The 23,168-nt window shown below is 35.1% G+C and overlaps 1 protein-coding gene across 2 annotated transcripts in view; it reads right to left on the bottom strand.

The window, feature by feature from the left end:
• Window positions 1-2,382: 2,382 nt before the first annotated feature.
• side (sidestep) overlaps window positions 2,383-23,168 on the bottom strand; it is an 869,165-nt gene continuing 848,379 nt past the window's right edge. For both annotated transcript variants that reach the window (XM_069825478.1, XM_069825479.1), the window contains one exon: window positions 2,383-2,960. In XM_069825478.1, coding sequence (XP_069681579.1) covers window positions 2,890-2,960 — 71 coding nt within the window. In that variant the 3' untranslated portion in view covers window positions 2,383-2,889. The remainder of the gene's footprint in view (window positions 2,961-23,168) is intronic.

Here is a 23,168-nt window from a genome sequence, read left to right as displayed (position 1 = left end):
TTAATTGGAATTTTGTGTTGAACGAGTATTAACACAGACTATTTCGTTTATATGACGTCATTCCATATTCGACCAATGAAGTGTAATGAAATTTTTAATTCCAACCAATCACAGTCAGACATCGCGATAATTTTTGCAGCTAGATTTATCGCTATCAATTTATCGCATGGTCGTTCTTTTGTTTAGTCAGTGTCGCCAAATGTTTCCCCGTAAGTCGATGAGTATGAAACCATTAGTATGCATCTACTCTTACACGGTTAAACTTTTCATTCAACTTTACGCATTCAAGCAATGAATGTAATATTGATGTTTAACATTAATTAATATATTTATGCAGTGAAGACGACGTTCAAAACGGCGCACTATGTAGACACAAAATCTTCATGCATCTTAATTGAACGTACCTTTTAAAAACTTGATTCTTTCAATATTCTTTCCAGATTGCAAGCATACGCGATTGGAATATTGAAGTATGTAGATGTAGCTTTAGTTCCGTTACACACTACAACGAGAATGCGTTTGTCGAACTATAAAAAGTGCTTTCGTGTAGCACTGATTGTTAAGTAACGGTCGAAGTAAGGCACAGCTGACATTGGTCCTGCTCCCACAGCACAGGTAACTCAACCTTAATTGTAGCCTATAAAATTTGTATTTTGTGAATAAAATTAGACAATTAATAGAAAGTCAGATGTTCAAATTTATGTAACATCATCGCATATCAAACCCAAAGACCTTGCATAGTAATAATAAGGTCTTTGATCAAATTGCCTTCCGTATAGCGTAATAAAATTCGTGTTTTAATTAGGCCTATCTATACAGAGATGGCTTCACTGTGTAGCAACATGTCTCGCTGTGAATACATAAGCATTGGTATATAGCTGTCCCCACTGTTAGTGTTAAATTAAATTATGATTTCAGCAGATAATGAAAATGTATTTATGTTATAATAATAAGATAAAAGTGCAGTACATGTAATGAACATTGTTAAACCTGTATTTCGCTTTTCGCAATTGGCATTACTGAATAATAACATCGAATTTCTTTATTGCAGTAATCGATATTCATCTACGAGTATTTCAACTTCACAATGTCGGAATAGGTTAAGTATTCGTTAATATACAATATTATTAACATTTTGTGATAGAATTTTAGGGATATATTATTTACATTTTTATTTTATTCACGAAATAGTCCTAATAAATGTCACTCGAGATCTGAGATTTCCCAGATAAATCTCAGACCTCTCGTGACATTACTACAGATAATATTACTGCACATATAGAATTTAGTACATCTGAATAAATAGGCCTACTACCAAAATATATTTTTTAAATTCATAATTTCAAATTGAAAATCTTATATCTTCAATTTAAATATGATTTTGTTTTTAATTTCTCCTGTTAAGCAGTTTGTAGTGTATAATTTAAGAAAAAATAACCGAATCCGTTTAAATGGTCACGAAAAAGCAGTTCTAAGGCGAAGGGTAAGGTAATGTATACCGAATCCTAGGTCTCATCTCGCTATTACTAATTACATTTACGCTAAATAACCCAGTAGTTGATACAGCCCCGTTAAATAACCAAGTAAGAAAAAGAAGCATCTTAAGATAGTGACCAAAATAGAGCATAAAAAAGTCGAAACGTATATTATCAGCTTATCGATAATGCGTACTTAATCTAAACATGCTGCAAAATTGCACGTAATATAGCCTACGTATGTAATGTCTACAGTTGTGCTTCGGATCCTGAAAGTAATAATAATAATCCGTGGCGCTACAGCCCGTGAAGGGCCTAGACCGACCAGCCGGCTGCTGACCTCACGCCCACATGTCGAAGCAGAGGTGGACGATCATCCAACCAGAATGGATGTATCGTACGGTTAGCATGATGATCCCCCCAGCCGTTATACTGGCATTCGCAACCGGATTTCGCTACCTATCGTAGCTCCCAAAGTACATCACGATGCTGGGTGGGCACCGGTCCCATACACTGGCCGAAATTTCATGAGAAAATTTCTTCCCCCATGAGGACTCGAAACAGCGCCCATTCTGTAACGCGAGTCCTACGCAGGATGCCTTAGACCGCGACGCCACGGCACGGGACTTTGTGAAAGTATCCAAGGAAAATATTCATCTTTAATGTTTTTGTATGATTCAGATGCTTACGAAGTGCTTTTGAATTATTAAAATAATCTATCTGAATTGCCTCTAAAACTTTCCATTAATTTTTTCGTAAATAAGTTAGATGTAATTATATATAATTATAATCTGTATTATTGCTAAATTACCATTAAAATTAAATACTACTACCATTACAAAAATAACTGCTGTATTGCTAAATTACCATTAAAATTGGTACCACCACCATTACAAAAACAACGAAATGTATAAACAAATCTGCTTTTATTATCTTACCTTCAGACCACGAACAATATGTCCTTATATCTCGTAATGCAATACAAAGTTCGACACATTTGTTATTGATAAAAACACTAATAGTTAATGAAGCAATTCTATCAGTTTCTGGGTGTTCACTGTAAGAACCTTTGAGGTAGTTTCATTGAGTTAGGAGCGTTGCACCAGCTGTTCGACCTTGGACGACATGTTTTGCTTCTCTGTTAGCGTCTATAACTTATGGTACCGCACTGACATCTACACAACATAGCTAATACTGACTTATTTCGTACTGAACTGGTCACAGACCAGTAATATAGATAAAAACGAACATTTCACTTAAAAAAACAGAATATAGGAAATTATCAACACGGATTATTGTAGCAAACAGTGATGATCATTTATTGTCATTCCATTTTTGTCCACTTTCATCCCTAACCTGAGGGTGGGTTTGTCTCTTAATATTAAGAGTTCAGTATTCACGAACAAAAACATATTCAAGTTGTCGCTTGTAGAGGAACAGCCGGACTCAAGATTACTTCAGCCCTTGACACGATGAGATCAGGCTCTGAAAAAAGAAGAGAATATTAAAAATAATATCATGCAAAAATTATATATCGTACTTAGATTGTTCTTAATATAATATTAACGACATTTAATGGCAACACAATTAATTTTTATATACAGTAGTGGCAAAAAAAAAACCGGACCGACCCTTTGTAGCTGATTACAGAGCCTTGTTGACTCCATAGCACGATAGACTAGTAAATAAGACTTTCATGGTTCGAATCCTGCCTGGAAAGGAAAATTGTTTTTGTTCCTTATTTAAATTTATTCCCAATACTTTTCGATTGCTGATAAAACTCATGTTCTGGGAATAATAAGTTAATTAAGTAGTAAAATATCACTGCAATCGAAAAGTATTAGGAATAAATTTGAATAAGGAACGAAAAAAAGTTTCCTTCACAGGCAGGATTCGAACCACGAAAGTCTTAGTTACCAGTCTATCGTGCTCTGGAGTGAACAAGGCTCTGAAATCAGCTACAAGTGTCGGTCCGGTTTCTTTTGCCACTACTGTACATAACAAATCATTAAATAAAGGAAAACATTTTCATAAAAGATGAAGCTGTCCAAAAGAATATTATATTATCACCTCTTCGCCAAATGCAATAGAATGAAGAAACTCAGAAACAATAAAAAAATAAGTTAATTACAAGTGTAGAGTATGCACATATGAGTATCAAAGATATCTCTCATTGAGAGGTGCAGGTGCACAGATAAACGTGTCTTTTCAAAGAATATTTTGTTCTGATTCGTAGTGGTAATATTGAACTAAATGTCTTGCGTCATTCTTGACAATTACAGAGCGCATGTAATAACAAAACTTGCCAACCTACGAGAGATGGAATGAGGGTGATAGTAATATGGCGGGGAATATAATTTTTACCAATTATAATGACTACTTCGTTTATATGACGTCATTCCATTTTCGACCAATGAAGTGTAATGAAATTTTGAATTCCAACTAATCACAGTCAGAGTTTGCGATAATTTCTGCAGCTAGATTTATCGCTATCAATTTATCGCATGGTCCTTCTTTTGTTTAGTCGTTGTCGCCAACCGTTTCCCCGTAAATTGATTATCATGAATACATTAAGATGCAACTACACGGTTAAACTTTTCTTTCAACTTTAAAACAATGAATTCAAGATTGATATTTAATATTAATTAATATATTCACGCAGTGAAGACCACGTTCAAAACGGCGCACCATGTAGACACAAAATCTTCATGCATCTTAATTGAACGTACCTTTTAAACTTGATTCTTTCAATATTCTTCCCAGACTGCACGCATACGCGATTGGAATATTGAACTGTGTAGATGCAGCTTTAGTTCCGTTACACACTACAGCGAGAATGCGTTTGTCGAGCTATAAAAATGCTTTCGTGTAGCACTCATTGTAAGTAACGGTCGAAACAAGGCACAGCTGACATTGGTCCTGCTTCCACAGGTAGGCCTAACGTAACCTATAAAATTGTAGCCTATAACATTTGTATTGAAATTAAACAATTAATAGACGTTCAACTTTATGTAACATAATCGCATATCAAACTCATGGACCTTGCATAGTAATAATGTCTTTGATCAAACTGCCTTTCGTATGGCGTAATAAAATTCGTGTTTTAATTAGGCCTATCTATACAGAGATGGCTTCACTGTGTAGCAACATGTCTCGCTGTGAATACATAAGCATTGGTATATAGCTGTCCCCACTGTTACTGTTAAATTAAATTATGATTTCAGCAGATAATGAAAATGTATTTGTTATACTAATAAGAGAAAATTGCAGTACATGTAATTAACAATGTTAAATCTGTATTTCGCTTTTCGCAATTGGCATTACTGAATAATAACATCGAATTTCTTTATTGCAATAATCGATATTCATCTAGGAGTATTTCAACTTCACGATGTCTGAATAGGTTAAGTATTCGTTAATATACAATATTATTAACATTTTGTGATTGAATTTTAGGGATATATTATTTAAATTTTTATTTTATTCACGAAATAGTCCTAATAAATGTCACTCGAGGTCTGAGATTTCCCAGATAAATCCACTCGCTTCGCTCGTGGATTTATCGGCAGATCTCAGACCTCTCGTGACATTACTACAGAAAATGAGATGGAAATATAACATTAAACACTAAAGTTATGTGATCACTGATCACTTCATAATCCGAGGGACTGTTGTCGTTCATCAATATTGTGTGATTTCCATAAAAAAAAACATTCAATATTCTTAGAGATGGTAATAGTCGTCAAAACAAGACAATAAAGTCTAATAAAGATATAATTGTCTTAAAACGATTATATTCCGAAACATGAGTGCATGTTTATCAACATGAGTGCATGTTTATCAACATGATAGGAAATACTCAATGTGATTTCCATTGCAAAAAATAAAGAAACATTCAATATTATGACAGTTGGTAGCATTCATAAAAAATTAACAAACATGGATTCTAAAATTAAATTTTGTACGAAATAAGCTCTTTGATACTGGTATTTTAAGACTAGTATACCTTCTTCTAATATGAGTTCTTTACTTGTATCTAGTTGGGTATACAGTATCATATCGTAAATGCAAAAACAAAAGGGTAGCAAGCCATAAGGTGTGATTTCCTAAGACATAGGGCAAAAGGATGCGTTACATTGAACGGAAATGACATTGAGCATTTCTTGTGTTGTTGATAAACAAATTACTCATATCTCGGAAGATATTAATTCTATTAGACATTTTCGTCTTGTTTTGATGAACACTACCATCACTCATAATACTGAATGCTCTTTTCTTAAATGAATATCACATTAAGCACATTCTATTATGTTAATGAAGTACTCATATCTCGGAAGATATTAATTCTAAGATTCATGTTTATTAGAAATTTTTGTCTTGTTCTGATTAATACTACCATCACTCATAATACTGAATGATCTTCTTAAATTAAATGAAGATGACGTATATTTTTAAGATGGAATGTATTTACTTAGCCTGACGAGTTACTCCCTTGGTTTGAACTGTAAATTATTTTAAAATAGCTTGTGAGAGGGTCTTAGACTAGAAATGTTTAGTTTAAATGTAGTTCTGTTTTTAAGTAAGAAAAAGGATGTAATTGTTTGTCTTATTTGAACTGTTGTATCAGTGAAGCGAGGTGAGTCAGTGAAGTGATGGTTTTACAGTGCAGTGAATAGTTCCGATCAGTGATAATTTATAGTGTCAGTGATATGTGTTATATACTGTCAGTGAAATGTGCCATAGTGCCAGTACAGTGAGTGAGTTGAGAGTAAAGTGAAAGAATTATCAGTACCAATGTGAAACCTATGTAGGATCTATACATATGTAGGTTGTAATGTAAAATGAGGTTCAGTTATTAATTATGTTACTTTATGCTCGACCATGCCGAAATGTAGTAATTATACACCTGGTAGCAGACCTTTAATGCATGTCATTAAAGTAAGCCTACTCATTAAAGGTCAGGTCTTTCAGCCAATGACGACTCAGGTTACAACTGTTCAGCCAATGACTGGTCAGCTTTCTGCCGTTATAAAACCGCAAGTATCGATTATTCTCGGATATGCAATCGAAAGAGAATTAGCGAAAAGTCACGGAGGCTGGAAATCCAATACTGTCGCAGAAGGTTATGCTCTGTTACTATAATAATTAGCGTTAATTGTAAATAATATTCAAGTAAATTCAATTTGTCATCTCGTTTTTCAATGTCTAATTTAATTTCAATGTTATCTCTGTAGGTTCTTATGGCCTAGCAAGGTCACTGTGGACATCTGTTCCTCGGAAAAAAAATCAATACTTTCGCGTCTGCGCACATCTCACAACATACGGGACATTGCTCCAGGTCAGATACAATAAAATTAATAATATCAAGTTAGAAATATGGTCGAGCATAAAAAGTCGTATGAAACTCGTGTATAATGGTAATTAAGAAGCTCGTATGAAAATTATGAAACTCGCTTGCGCTCGTTTCATAAATATCCATACTCACTTCGTAATTACCTTCATTATAGGCTCGTTGCATAATGTACTGTTATGTATTATTATCAACTGTAATTATTGTGTATAATTGTATTGTGTATTGTAATTTTATTGTGTATTGTTTATATTGTGTGTACCACTGCTACCGGGTGCTTGTCCACTTACAATGTAAATAAATAAATACATGCATGCATGCATGCATGCATACATACATACATACATACATACATACATACATACATACATACATACATACATACATACATACATACATACATACATACAAAATGAATATCACATTCAGCACATTCTACTATGTTAATGAAGTACTCATATATCGGAAGATATTAATTTTAGGACTCATGTTTATTAAACATTTCGTCTTGTTTTGATGAATACTATCACCACTCAGAATACTGAATGCTCTTTTTAAATGACCACATTCTATGATGTAGAATAAGTACTCATATCTCGGAAGATATTAATTCTAGGACTGGTGTTTATTAGACATTTTCGTCTTGTTTTGATGAATACTATCACCACTCAGAATACTGAATGCTCTTTTTAAATGACCACATTCTATGATGTAGAATAAGTACTCATATCTCGGAAGATATTAATTCTAGGACTAGTGTTTATTAGACATTTTCGTCTTGTTTTGATGAATACTACCACCACTCAGAATACTGAATGCTCTTTTTAAATGACCACATTCTATGATGTAGAATAAGTACTCATATCTCGGAAGATATTAATTTTAGGACTCATTTAGTAGTATTTATTTAGTATTTATTTATTTAACCTGGTAGAGATAAGGCCGTCAGGCCTTCTCTGCCCCTCTACCAGGGATTACAACTATAACATGAACAATAAAATTACAATTAATATTAAATTTACAATTACAATTACTATAAAAATTAAAGTACGACATGAATACCTGATTAATGAAAGCTAGACATTTTATCATAGAAGTTAAGAACAAAGAATATTTTTGCATTTACTGAATTACAAATTAAACCTGCAATAACAAAATTCTATAGTGATGAAATTACCATATATTGAAATATTTTGTGATAGATTAAGAGAACTATTTACAAGAAACCATGTCTGAACGAGTCTCAATTACTGACCAAGTGCCTAGTAAGTTTGCGTTAGACTCATGTTTATTAGATTTTATTTTTTTGTTTTAAATAATAGTACCACCCTTTAAAATACCGAATGCTTTTTTTTAATGTCCTCTATAAGTAGATTATTACTTTCTTCACCAGGAATGAGCAATGACGACTGCAGATCTATTCTGAAGAATTCAACATCGCTTTCTTCCTTATCTCGGACGATACATTTCCAAAGAAAGCCCTGTTCAAATTAATGCAGAAGTCCGCATTATGTACCGACTTGATTTAGTATTGTCCTGGCCGATATATAAATGTTGAGTACTGTTTTCACTGGGTTGTGCTTTATCAAATTAGAGCCAGTTGCTGTAGACCAAATCCCGTGACTGCAGAACAGGCGTCCCATAGGCCACTGTCATGGAATGACCAGTTAGGCCAGGAGCTTATCTCACCATCTGATTCATGTTCACTCTACACTGTGAGGTTAACGGCTACACTTCCTTCAAAGGGACCGCAAACCTGGAAGGGATCGAATTTCATACAGAAAATGTTGACCCTGTCCCGAGGGTTATTAAGGAATCACGCAGTGCTGTGTACAGTTCGCTTAATACCAAGTAGACCCCATAGAATTTGTTTCAAATACAGCAAATAAAAGGAGTAATTCATCGGTAGCAAGAGATGCAAACTATTTAAAACAGCAAAGAGCAGTATGTTCCGCAAACGGAAAATAAAATGTGACAATGTTTATATAATTTAGAGGATAAACGAATAAAATACAGAGATTAATCTTTACTGTCGCAACTTTAGTCTCTTCGATATAAGGAAAATAAACATTCAGGTATGCCGAATATCAGCATATAAGCTACAAAAAAAATAAAATAAAATAACAGGCAGCATTCAAAACAGCCCTTTCGTTTTCGACTTGCTTATGACGTCACTGTTCTAGCATACAGCGTATTCCAAATCTGACTGGACTGGTGAACAACAATGACGTCACGCTGCGGCCAAATAGGAACAAAACTACTGGAAGGTTCGATGGCTATCATGACGGCCTTAAGGCCTATTCACAATGAAAATTACACATAAACACAGAAGTTTGCGGCCAGGTTACCAAATGGGATCATTCACAATGATTCACATAAACGCTGACATTAACATTGCCGTTAAACGTTAACATGAAAGTTTGCAAACTTCAAACTTTCATGCTTATGCTTACGTGATTTGCAAACAGTGCATAATCGTGGAGCGCTGATGTATACGACAGAATATGAGTTTTTTTATTTTATTTTAGTAGGTTATTTTACGTCGCTTTATCAACAGCTTAGGTTATTTAGCGTCTGAATGAGATGAAGGTGATAATGCCGGTGAAATGAATCCAGGGTCCAGCACCGAAAGTTACCCAGCATTTGCTCATATTGGATTGAGGGAAAAGCCCGGAAAAACCTCAACCAGGTAACTTGCCCCGACCGGGAATCGAACCAGGGCCACCTGATTTCGCGGCCAGACGCGCTAACCGTTACTCCACAGGTGTGGACCAGATTATGAGGAAATGGCGTCGTTGTTATGTTTCCATGGTTACAAAGTATCTTTCCGGTTATGTGTATGTTCCCACCGTGAATGATGGGATGACTTCTTGGTTTTACCGTAACGTTTACATTTTTAAGTTAACGCTTACGTTATGTTTAATTTTCATTGTGAATGAACCTTTACTAGTAGTTTTCTGTGCTACGCTAGCAAGATTTTGCGAAATTTCATTACTGTCATCTCGTCAAAGAAAAGAGAGCATAAACAATGTATTTCTTGAACCGGTAGTAATAACTGGTCCATTGACATATTCGATCATAAGCCATTAACATATTGTTTTTACGTTGTGCTCATTACAAACAATACCTAGAGCAGAACATACCGCCATGACACAACAGTGCTCGATGTAATTCGTCTGCTAATTCCCGCCCTATACAAGAACCAATCAGATTCACTGATGGCGGCTGATGGAGACTGCCACCACCTCTGCAAGCTGACGGAACCGGTGCGACACCGGTGGAGCATCAGTAACGTCATCGTTGAAATTCGGAACACCATGATGCCATCAGATTGCTCAGCGCTGAGATTCGGAATACTCTCATAGATTTCAAAGCTTAATCCCCACTCCAGTCTGACCGGTAGGAGCATTTGGTTTCTGCGCACTCACTATGAAATGTTTGTTGCCGCGCTATACCTGGCGCAGACATTATTAACAGTGTTGCCAACTCAAACAAATTATCCGGCTAATTACTATTAGAAATACCGTCATATTTACCACCAAAACTGCTAGAGAATTAAATAAAATTACATAATTACCCTCTACATTCACGATGTTAACCGTGTTCAGTTTAGTGGAACTCTGGAACTTGTGGTACTGTTCTATTTGGTATATATGGAAAATTCATAATCACAACACTTCTCTAAGACCTGCCTTAATTGCAATGATATCATTTACTATATCAGTTTACAACCTATTGCGATGGAAAGTTTTAAATGAATTTCATCTAGCTAAATGATCATTCTACCTCTGCGTTGGACCAACGCGAAAAAAGTAAGTTCAGAGCAAATTCTGATAATTATACAAAGAGGTGTATCCAAGAGTATCTCTGTATTCCTTCACTTCGCTCTAGAGTTCATTACATATCAGTGTAAGTTTCACCTCATCTTTAAATCCCATCCCGGTTTCCAGTGGAATTACCTACGAATTCCTTTACAACTATTAAAATACTTTTCAGGTACAGGAATTGACAAGTCTTTTAGAATTCTACATCTTGTGTGACCCCTGTTGCACTGCAGTCACTGAATTTATTAGAAAATAGTATAACAGTTTAAAGTTTTAAGTTGAGCATATGAAAATATTAACACAATTTAACACTTAGGCCTACTGTAAATAAATCAGAAAACATCAACACAGTAATTTGTACTCTGTATTAAAAGTATTGCCTTACTTTAACAATAACTAATATATTAAATTTATTTTAACCTTGAAGTTCAGAGTGTATACTTCCTTTCATAACTTTTCCTTTGAATTTTAAAGAAACAGTTCCGAGAAATCACCGCTCACAAACAAAGAAAACAACAGACTATTTGGCTTCAAAAATAAAACGTAACACCTAAAAAAAGCCATATACAGTCCAACATTGAAAAAACAGCTAGAGTATCCCGTTGCCGACTATCTATGTTTAAAAAAACTAGATCTAACCAGAAAAGATTTAAAATGGCATTAATGGTTATTAACCAGGGAGAGGTCTCTGTATAGTGTCGTTCCAGTGGTCACAAACCCGACATATTGCTGAGGTTAGCGCGACTGGGTTTTTCCTGTTATTACATTTTAGGGGGATGAAATAGCGATTTGAGCTGAAAACACATACCGTATATTCTTTTAAGACTTGGAGCTTTCTTTTTATATATCAAAACAAATAGTTTCTTGGAAGCAATACCTGATTTAATTCTTCCCGATCCTATTATGTTGAACTGGCTTTTGTGTTTCGGAGCGTATGTTCTTTTTTTATATTATTTTAGAATAGGGACTATTGTCTGGCGAAATATCTGTATTCAAGGAAAGGTTTAGGAAGTTTTAAAGACAAAATAATAATAAATTAAACTAGAAATAGAAATAAACTGATTTTACAAGGGCATGGCCTTAACTCTACCAGTTAAAATAAACCATTATTATTGTTGTTATTATTATTATTATTATTATTATTATTATTATTATTATTATTATTAGTACGTATAGGCCATTTTCTATCTGATGCTTTTCCAATTCACTGCGGGCTAAAGCAGGGAGATGCACTATCACCTTTACTTTTTAACTTCCCTCTAGAATATGCCATTAGGAAAGTTCAGGATAACACAGAGGGTTTGGAATTGAACGGGTTACATCAGCTTCTTGTCTATGCGGATGACGTGAATATGTTAGGAGAAAATCCACAAACAATTAGGGAAAACGCGGAAATTCTTGTTGAAGCAAGTAGAGCGATAGGGTTGGAAGTAAATCCCGAAAAGACTAAGTATATGATTATGTCTCGTGACCAGAATATTGTACGAAATGGAACTATAAAAATTGGAGATTTATCCTTCGAAGAGGTGGAAAAATTCAAATATCTTGGAGCAACAGTAACAAATCTAAATGACACTCGGGAGGAAATTAAACGCAGAATAAATATGGGAAATGCGTGTTATTATTCGGTTGAGAAGCTTTTGTCATCTAGTCTTCTGTCAAAAAGTCTGAAAGTTAGAATTTATAAAACAGTTATATTACCGGTTGTTCTGTATGGTTGTGAAACTTGGACTCTCACTTTGAGAGAGGAACATAGGTTAAGGGTGTTTGAGAATAAGGTGCTTAGGAAAATATTTGGGGCTAAGAGGGATGAAGTTACAGGAGAATTGAGAAAGTTACACAACACAGAACTGCACGCATTGTATTCTTCACCTGACATAATTAGGAACATTAAATCCAGACGTTTGAGATGGGCAGGGCATGTAGCACGTATGGGCGAATCCAGAAATGCATATAGAGTGTTAGTTGGGAGGCCAGAGGGAAAAAGATCTTTGGGGAGGCCGAGACGTAGATGGGAAGATAATATTAAAATGGATTTGAGGGAGGTAGGGTGTGATGGTAGAGACTGGATTAATCTTGCTCAGGATAGGGACCAATGGCGGGCTTATGTGAGGGCGGCAATGAACCTCCGGGTTCCTTAAAAGCCAGTAAGTAAGTATTATTATTATTATTATTATTATTATTATTATTATTATTATTATTATTATTATTATTATTATTATTACTATTACATGAAACTGACCTACTGATCTGAAAAAAAAAATATTTTCCTACCAGGCAATAACAAACTTACAAAGTCAGCTAGAGAGAGGGGCAAACTTACAACCCCTTCCATTAGGGTGTGATTGTTATTAGAATTCGATACGTAGCGACCAGCGCCGGGTTAAAATTATGAAGTGAGATATTTGTTTAATGTGTTATCGAGTAGGAAATTCACTCTTGCAACTTTCTGTTTACAAAGTAAGCTATAAATAGTATTATCATGAGAAACATAATAAGGAAATTCAATTATTGTAAAATCGTACAATGATAAAGTGATGGTTATTATCTGATTTTTAAATTTAGGTCTGTATGCTTTTCCATTAACTAAAACTCTGTTCTGTAACGTCCGTTATTGCAATTGAATATTTCCACATGTTTACAATACTATTTATAGCACTGTACTTGTTGCATTAAACACAAAACAAAGGTTTACAGTTGACATAAACAGCGTTTCCTCTTCAAACACGTGAGCTCTCTGCTGGTATTAGTTTCCAGTTCAAGGGTTCGCATTCAATTCCCGAACATGTGAATCTGTTGATGGTTTGATACACCATCGAACTCATCTCTCTCTCGCTCTCCAGTTACGAAATTCGATAGATAACACAAATGGAGAGCAATCAATCAAAACTACTATTGAACACCTTATCTTTTGTACCTGAGATGGGGTCGATTTACTTTTTGAACGACCTATACACTGGACTGTGTAGTAAATTGCCACTAACACAGTTCACTGTGGTGTCAAGCTGAGAATTGTGCGTTCAAGTAATGATTTAAGATACCTGTGAGTTCTACTTCTGCTAGGAAGAAAGAGAAAAACTGTAACTTGATTTCTTAAGGCATGCAATGGTGTATGCCAGCTTTGTTCCTTTGGATAACGTGCACATTTATATTTATAGGACAACAGTAACAAAAAGCATGACATCTGTTCAATATGATATATACCATGCATTCAAGAATTGGGATATTTTTTAGTCGGTAATTCGAGTATGTAAAGCTAACAAAGTATTAAGATTTCATTTTGTGTCTTAGTTTTTACTTTAGTAATGCAACTTGGACGGTCTTATTATTGAGTAATACAGATCTGAAGTAAAAATTGAATAGTGTGGTTTCAAAACTCTCTCACTGCTTTAGGCCATTTTATGATTTATACGTAGACTATATCTGATTAAGTTTCAGCTCTCTATCATTATACAGGATTACTGCGAAAGAAATAGACAATTCCAATGTTAATACTTACTTACTTACTGGCTTTTAAGGAATCTGGAGGTTCATTGCCGCCCTCACATAAGCCTGTCATTGGTCCCTATCCTGAGCAAGATTAATCCATTCTCTATCATCATATACCACCTCCCTCAAATCCATTTTAATATTATCTTCCCATCTACGTCTCGGCCTCCCTAAAGGTCTTTTTCCCTCCGGCCTCCCAACTAACACTCTACAGGGTGTTTCAAAAATACGGGGCATAATTTCATGTATGTATTTCCCACATGTAGACAATCAAAATAGTTCATTACAACATGTGTCCGGAAATGCTTCATTTCCGAGTTATGGCCTTCACAACATTGAAATTCACCGGAACGTTTTTCTTTCCGCAGGTCGTTGTCATTACAGATGTTCAAAATGATCACCTCCTGCTTGAATACAGACCTCACATCGATGTCTCATTGACCTGCGAACACGATTCCAAACTCCAGGACTATTGCGTATGTCCTCAGAACATGCCACAATTCGATTCCGAAGGGATTCCAAATCAGGCACCGGAGACGAATAAACCAATGATTTTAAATGGCCCCACAAGTAGAAATCGAGATCGAGAGGGTTCAGATCAGGTGAGCGTGGAGGCCAAGCAATTGGGCCACCTTTACCTAACCATCGATCAGGAAACTTTCGATCCAAGTACCGGCGAGTCGTGCGACTGAAGTGTGCAGGAGCGCCATCATGCAAGAAGTGAATGTATTGACGATTGATCAGTGGAGTGTCTTCTAAAACATGAGGTATGTTTCCGGTGAATTTCAATGTTGTGAAGGCCACAACTCGGAAATAAAGCATTTCCGGACACATGTTGTAATGAACTATTTTGATTGTCTACATGTGGAAAATCCATACCTGAAATTATGCCCCGTATTTTTTAAACACTCTGTATATGCATTTCTGGATTCGCCCATACGTGCTACATGCCCTGCCCATCTCAAACGTCTGGATTTAAAGTTCCTAATTATATCAGGTGAAGAATGCAATGCGTGCAGTTCTGTGTTGTGTAACTTTCTCCATTCTCCTGTAACTTCATTCCCTCTTAGCCCCAAATATTTTCCTAAGCACCTTATTCTCAAACACCCTTAACCTATGTTCCTCTCTCAAAGTGAGAGTCCAAGTTTCACAACCATAAAGAACAACCGGTAATATAGCTGTTTTATAAATTCTAACTTTCAGATTTTTCGACAGCAGACTGGATGATAAGAGCTTCTCAACCGAATAATAACAAGCACTTCCTATATTTATTCTGTGTTTAATTTCGCCCCGAGTATCATTTATATTTGTTACTGTTGCTCCAAGATATTTGAACTTCTCCACCTCTTCAAAAGATAAATTTCCAATTTTTATATTTCCATTTCGTACAATATTCTCGACACGAGACATAATCATATACTTTGTCTTTTCGGGATTTACTTCCAAACCTATATCTTTACTTAGTTCAAATAAAATTCCCGTATTTTCCCTAATCGTTTGTGTATTTTCTCCTAACATATTCACGTCATCCGCATAGATAAGCAGCTGATGTAACCCATTCAATTCCAAACCCTCTCTGTTATCCTGGACTTTCCTAATGGCATACTCTTGAGCAAAGTTATAAAGTTAAGATGATAGTGCATCTCCTTGCTTTAGCCCACAATGAATTGGAAACGCATCTGACAGAAACTGACCTATACGAACCCTGCTGAACGTTTCACTGAGACACATTTTAATTAATCGAACTAGTTTCTTAGGAATATCAAATTCAATAAGAATATCATATAAAACGTCTCTATTAACCGAGTCATATACCTTTTTGAAATCTATGAATAACTGATGCACTGTGCCCTTATACTCCCAATTCTTCTCCATTATCTGTCGAATACAAAATATCTGGTCAATAGTTGACCTATTACGCCTAAAACCACACTGATGATCCCCAATAATTTCATCTACATATGGAGGTAATCTTCTCCAATGTTATATAAAGCAAAAGTTACGTGCATATCGACATTAATTTTGCGCTGTTAGGTTGAGAAACTGTATAAATTTGGATAAGAAGCATTGTTGGTACTACTTCTGCGCTGATTGTTGCGCTGGCGCAAGCATTATAGCTAAGATGGCTATCTGTGATATCGAAATGCATTTTGCGCTGAGGAACTGCCTCAGTTTAATTGCATGAGAGCGGAGAACTTCACCTTCCAACAGGATGATTGCTACCCGGGGGTAAAAAATTATCTGGACGAAAGACTTCCACAGTATTGGATTGACCGTGTAACAGACGCCAACCGCGCTCTCGCGCGGTGGCCACCAAGGAGCCCCGATATCACAATATGCTAGTCCTTTCTTGGGGATTTGTCAAAGTCAAGGTTTAAAATCAAAATGTTTAAAAACAATATGACATAAAATTTGGTTCTAAGTCATATTGTTTTAAAATAGTTTGATTTTTATTTATAATATGTGTATATATTTTTTTTCTTGCATTTCACCTATGCTCAATTTGTCAATTTATGTCTCTCAACCAGAAGATGATTTAAAAAAAAATCGGAAATATTTGTGGATATATAACCTTGTGATGTGAAATAACAGAAAATTATTTTCTGCATTAATTGATAAGTTGCTGTTTGAAATTATAAAACAATTCATTATTATTATATATTATAGTGATGTCGATCTTCCTAGCTCTCTTTATATTGATAATTAAGATGACACTGATATTGATGAAGGTTATAGTAATGTTTATGATTCTAATTATGTTGATAATGATGATTATAGTGATGTCGGTACTGATTATGATTTTAGTGATGATAATTATTTTAGTAATATCGATGTGATTATAGTGATGTTGATATTTATGGGCTATTCCATATGAAATCGATCAGTAAAAAACCTCGCATTTTTTATACTCTAATTTTTTTCCTACTTATACAAGGTGCCGAGGGGAGTGCATTTTCAAAAATATACTATCGAAAGTCAAACGGTTTTCGTTTCATTGAGCGACAAATTTAGAGTATTTTATAAAAAGAAGCCTCTTTCAGCGCTCTTGGAATCATTTACTGCAGAACATTGAACGAGAGATTATTTTGAAGCTGACATTTGGTAGGTTATGTTAAGAAGTAATCGTTATTTTTATTGTACACAGAGAGACAGATAATCTGATTTTACTTGCTTTTAGGCTGTTAGGCTTTTTGGCCATTTGTAAAAATGTAAAAAAATATTGAGAAAAAACCTTACATTATTAAGAGGGATTCGGCATTGTTTGCTTAGGGGCACGGCATAAGTTTAGAGGGTATTAAATAGATTATTTTCACACGCCTAGACTTGAACGGCGCAGTACCGCACGCACTGGTCGAGAGCTGAAGATAAGCGAGCGTTTGGCGTCATTTTACTCCTGTATTTATGAAAATCTGTGATAAAGCTAGCACAGCCATGCGCTGCTAGACGACAAATCACGTGTTTGTCTCCTGGCCTTGGTTGTCTCGGCTAGCTCCCGTCTCACAGTCAGCTGGTTAGCTCACGCGCGTACTATTTATTTTTTTTATTTGATGTTTTCAATACTTTCTTATCAACATACCATCAGTAAAAAATATATGTTTATTTGTACTTTCAATGCGGAATCTAACTATATATTTTAAAAATATTTTTTCCTAGTCAAAGGCGTCTTAATGAGGAAAAATCTAAATTTCTCCCTTTCCATAAAAAGTAAGAAAATCTGTTTATAAGTCAATATGAATTTTAATTTCTCAGCATCAAAATAAACCATGATTTTGATCATTGGGTGAAAGGGTTTCGGAGCTACAACAGTTTAAAGTTGCTAATTTTATGAAAATACGATAAATTTAAATATTTTAAATTTAAACACTATGAAGTTCTGATGCCTCAAACTTTGCACAAAGCATTGTATCACAGTCCTCTACTTACAAAAAAAGTTTCATTGTATTTAGAAATTGTTAGGTCAATTTTCTCTATATTTCGGTCGATTTGAGATGAGATAGCTCTTATAATGATTAGGTCTACAAAGATGTCGACATTGATGATGATTATGTTACAATAACGGCGTAAGATTTGATTTTCGAATTAATTTGCGAATGAAGGAATCCAATCCAAGAACGTTGACCGCTCTTATAAATATTTCTATGTGATAAATTTTGAAACTAAAAAATCTTCGAAAATAGCGGCAAGCACGAAAAGTTTCACACATCCGAAGACGGATCGCTATTAGAAAATGAATTAGTATTATTTACACAATTGTATTGAATCAATTTACATTCATACTCCATGAGGCCAGTGGCCGTTCCTCGGGGGAGGGAAGGGAGGAACGTCCTCCTCACATTTTTCTTCTTTTGAAAGTAAATACCAAATAAAATATGTGCCTTGTAATTCAAGGAAGATTCGATAATTTTTAAGTTCACAGCTATAAGAAAACCTCGGTTGAACAAGTTTTAAACGATGCGCGCTCATGTGCTGCTAGAAAACTGTGAGAAAGATGCGAGATTATCTGTGTGGAGGAAAGGCATTCCATTCCTCCTCTACTGCAGTTACCACACATAGACAACAGCGTACTTGCGGCCAGAGAAAGAAGCAGAGTTTTAAAGCGAGTAAATGAACGGAGAGGGAGGAGATCCTCCTCTGAATCAGCGCATGGGCGGGAAATAGAAACCTACTGGTCGTGCAGCAAGCTCGCTACCACTGCCATCTAACGATACTGAATTCAATCAGACTATAACACATTTAGGAGGAGGCACAATAAAACAGTTTTAACGCAACGCTATGAAAGACACCATATAAACTTTTTGTTTTTTAATTATAAATCAAAAATATTATTCATTGCACTTTATATAGGCTACTATTCATGGTTTGAAACTTTCAAGGATATTTGAAAGTTAAAGTCGGGTTTATATAAAACAAACAAGTAGTTCAACGTTAGTATCGCAGATCTTTTTGGCCCCTGAAATTCAATTCCATTCATTGTGTATTAGACAGGGCAACAGCCAAGTTGTCAGTTTTGTACAAATACATTTGAAATTGAAAGTAGGTACTCCAAACTACATTATTTTTAACATAAAAAATTGGCCACCGGCAACTTTGAACAATAATGGTAGTATGACCTTACAAGAACTGATATTCTTCAAAAGCATGTGATACTGAACTTGTAAAATGTACATGTGGCAATACAGACTACGTGGGTGGGTGCAGTGTTCTCGTTTTCCTCAGATTATTTCCAATTTCCGCGGTTCCGATTACGTGTTAGTAGCTATGGTCTCTTCCAACACGTGTGATGCTGTAGTGTGCTCGAAAAATGCTGCGAGGTGAATTTCCTTGCAATTGTTAATTTGTGCAATTATTCAACAATGAATGGAAATGAAAACATTATATATTATGGAAAATTCAGGAAACTCAGTTTACAAGAACAGATTATTGCTATGAAGAAGGGAAGGCCAACTCCAACACTACCTGGTCTTACATGTGTGCATGTTGGCTAATTTATAGAATGTTTCATTCAAGAAGGTGTCATTTCGTCATGTTACCTTCTTTCCTCCTCTTAAGAAATACGCAGGAGCCGCCACTGCTCCATACATTTAAATATCGCAGGCGATGGCATTCTCTTGTTTACAATACTTCGGAATTAACTGATCTTCGATATAAATTACATAGCCTAATACAGAAACAGCTCAAAGGAAGTCTATCTCTAATCTAGTGCATGTTATTTCACCCAGATTATGATTCTGAATGCGAAGGCCTGCTGTGTATTATTTGGTGAGTATGACTAACAATGCCGCTGAATTATATGGCAGGCAGTTTATACGGCATTTGAATATATTTGTTCAGTATATCTGCCACATTTCCAGCCCATAGGTAAAAAAAAAGCAGAATGTTATTAGACTACATTTCATGGCCTGGTTTAAAATAAATCTTCTCGAAATCTTTGTTGCAGCGCTGCAGCGTGTTATCAAACTCCTCACTGTTATATATGCTAATGCCATATCTTTTGTATAACAGTATTTTATTACCATTTATAAAAAGTAAAAAAGGTAAACATATTGTTTTAAAACTAGAGATAACAATAGGACGTAACTCCTGTACAGAGAAAGAAAAAAGTATTCTGAATTTAAAATAAAGGACTCTATTATGTAGGAACTTTAGAAGGGTTGAATTTTTACGTGATTCAAGATTCGTGTGATGATGTATAATATTGCTGCCTCTTTTACATTGCAGTTTAATAGTAGGAATTCGATCTCAATTTTTAACATGTTTTCGTTCTTTTATTTTAATAAGCAACCATTTTAAAATTCTGGTAAACGCAAAATTACTACTGTGTTTATCAATATTATATAATAACAGTCTTACTAATAAACCGTGTATAGTTTTTATACGAGCCTTATGCAGAGTTGAGACAGAAAACGTTACTAATAAACCATGAATAAGCTATGGAGTATAAATAGGCTGTAACTATACAATGGAAATTGCTTTGCAGTAGTTATATACAGTACACGAAACCCCTTGTTTAAGCGTTGTATATAGGGAAAAAATGGCCGCCCCTCTAACAGCTGTTCGTATCGACTGTCATTTTATGATGATGGTTGCCTAGTAACCAAAGAAGAACAAACCAAAGATCATAGAATTATTAGAATAATATTGCTGTAGCTTGTACTCTTTGACCAAAATGTAGTGTGGTAATCGATTAGAGCCAGTTGTACTATCGATATTTAACATGCTACACTAGAGCGCTCTACCGGATGTAATAGAGAACCTCAGATATTCTATTTCCTTTCGTAACAAAGTAATGACGAAACTATGACGTAGCTGTCTAACAGTTATACTGTTATACACGACGTATGTAGTGATTATTAGTAAGGAATTTACACACGACTTATAAACGAGCTGCTCATTGAATAATTATAAGACAGTTAAACGTCTGTATATACAGTTTTTATTAGTAAGACGGTAAATATACAATACATAAAACATAAACTCAAGTTTAAATGTTGACTAAGAGACTATTACGCTCGTAAAACATAAGATTTTTGTCATTAGAGAAAGAATTTTAATGATGCAAAAAAGATTTAAAGATTTTCGCGATGTAATGCTAAAAATAATTTTGGTACATACGTATATGTGTGTGTTTGTGTAGGCAATATATGTATGTGAATCAATGAATGTACACTGCTCCATCGATTTAGTAAAATGCGTTTGAATCTAATAAAAAAAGCAGCTAAACAGTAAGTGGTCTGATGATGTGACGATAATCCAGTCCCTCACATACTGGTAACGCGTCATGTCACAAACATGTTCACGTCTGAGTACTTCTCATAATGTAAATATTATTCAAGAACTTGAAAACGGTGCAAATATTAATCCTTAATTTCGCAAAGTATCCTGTAGGATACAACAGATTAATAGGCTATATGCTATGATTTTAAAAGAATAGAATAAAAATTGGTGGGGAAATTAAAATTTCACAATACTATAATATTGTACATCATAAGATATGGACATTGCGATATAGTTGTTTTCTTTACAGTCCGACACGGTTTAATACAAGAGGGTGGAAGTGCATTATATAGCGAAATTTATAAACTTGTACTTGCTATTTGGGAAAAGAAACTTGTACCAGAACAATGGAAGGAGTCCATAATTGTACCTATTTTTAAAAAGGGGGACAAAACCAACTGTGGTACTTTCGAGGAATATCACTTTTGTTGACGTCGTGCAAAATTTTGTCCAATATTCTTTTGAGAAGATTAACTCTGTATGTAGATGAAATTATTGGGGATCATCAGTGCGGTTTTCGGCGTAATAGATCGACTATTGATCAGATTTTTTGTATTCGACAGATAATGGAGAAAAAATGGGAGTATAAGGGTACAGTATATCAGTTATTCATATTTTTCAAAAAGGCATATGTCTCGGTTAAGAGGGAAGTATTATATGATATTCTTATTGAATTTGGTATTCCCAAGAAACTAGTTCGATTAATTAAAATGTGTCTCAGTGAAACATACAGCAGAGTCCGTATAGGTCAGTTTCTATCTGATGCTTTCCCAATTCACTGCGGGCTAAAGCAGGGAGATGCACTATCTCCTTCACTTTTTAACTTCGCTCTTGAATATGCCATTAGGAAAGTTCAGGATAACACGCAGGGTTTGGAATTGAATGGGTTACATCAGCTTCTTGTCTATGCAGATGACGTGAATATGTTAGGAGAAAATACACAAACGATTAGGGAAAACACGGAAATTTTACTTGAAGCAAGTAAAGCGATCGGTTTGGAAGTAAATTCCGAAAAGACAAAGTATATGATTATGTCTCGTGACCAGAATATTGTACGAAATGGGAATAAAAAATTGGAGATATATCCTTCGAAGAGGTGGAAAAATTCAAATATCTTGGAGCAACAGTAACAAATATAAATGACACTCGGGAGGAAATTAAACGCAGAATAAATATGGGAAATCCGTGTTATTATTCGGTTGAGAAGCTCTTATCATCCAGTCTACTGTCCAAAAATCTGAAAGTTAGAATTTATAAAACAGTTATATTACCGGTTGTTCTGTATGGTTGTGAAACTTGGACTCTCACACTGAGAGAGGAACATAGGTTAAGGGTGTTTGAGAATAAGGTGCTTAGGAAAATATTTGGGGCTAAGCGGGATGAAGTTACAGGAGAATGGTGAAAGTTACACAACACAGAACTTCACGCATTGTATTCTTCACCTAACATAATTAGGAACTTAAACTCCAGACGTTTGAGATGGGCAGGGCATGTAGCACGTATGGGCGAATCCAGAAATGCATATAGATTGTTAGTTGGGAGGCCAGAGGGAAAAAGACCTTTAGGGAGGCCGAGACGTAGATGGGAGGATAATATTAAAATGGATTTGAGGGAGGTGGGGTATGATGATAGAGACTGGATTAATCTTGCACAGGATAGGGACCGATGGCGGGCTTATGTGAGGGCGGCAATGAACCTTCGGGTTCCTTAAAAGCCATTTGTAAGTAAGTAAGTAAGTAAGTGTGAGAAATGAAG

Source organism: Periplaneta americana, chromosome 5, assembly GCF_040183065.1.
Source record: "Periplaneta americana isolate PAMFEO1 chromosome 5, P.americana_PAMFEO1_priV1, whole genome shotgun sequence".
NCBI lineage: Eukaryota > Metazoa > Arthropoda > Insecta > Blattodea > Blattidae > Periplaneta > Periplaneta americana.
This window is presented reverse-complemented; position numbering and strand designations above follow the sequence as displayed.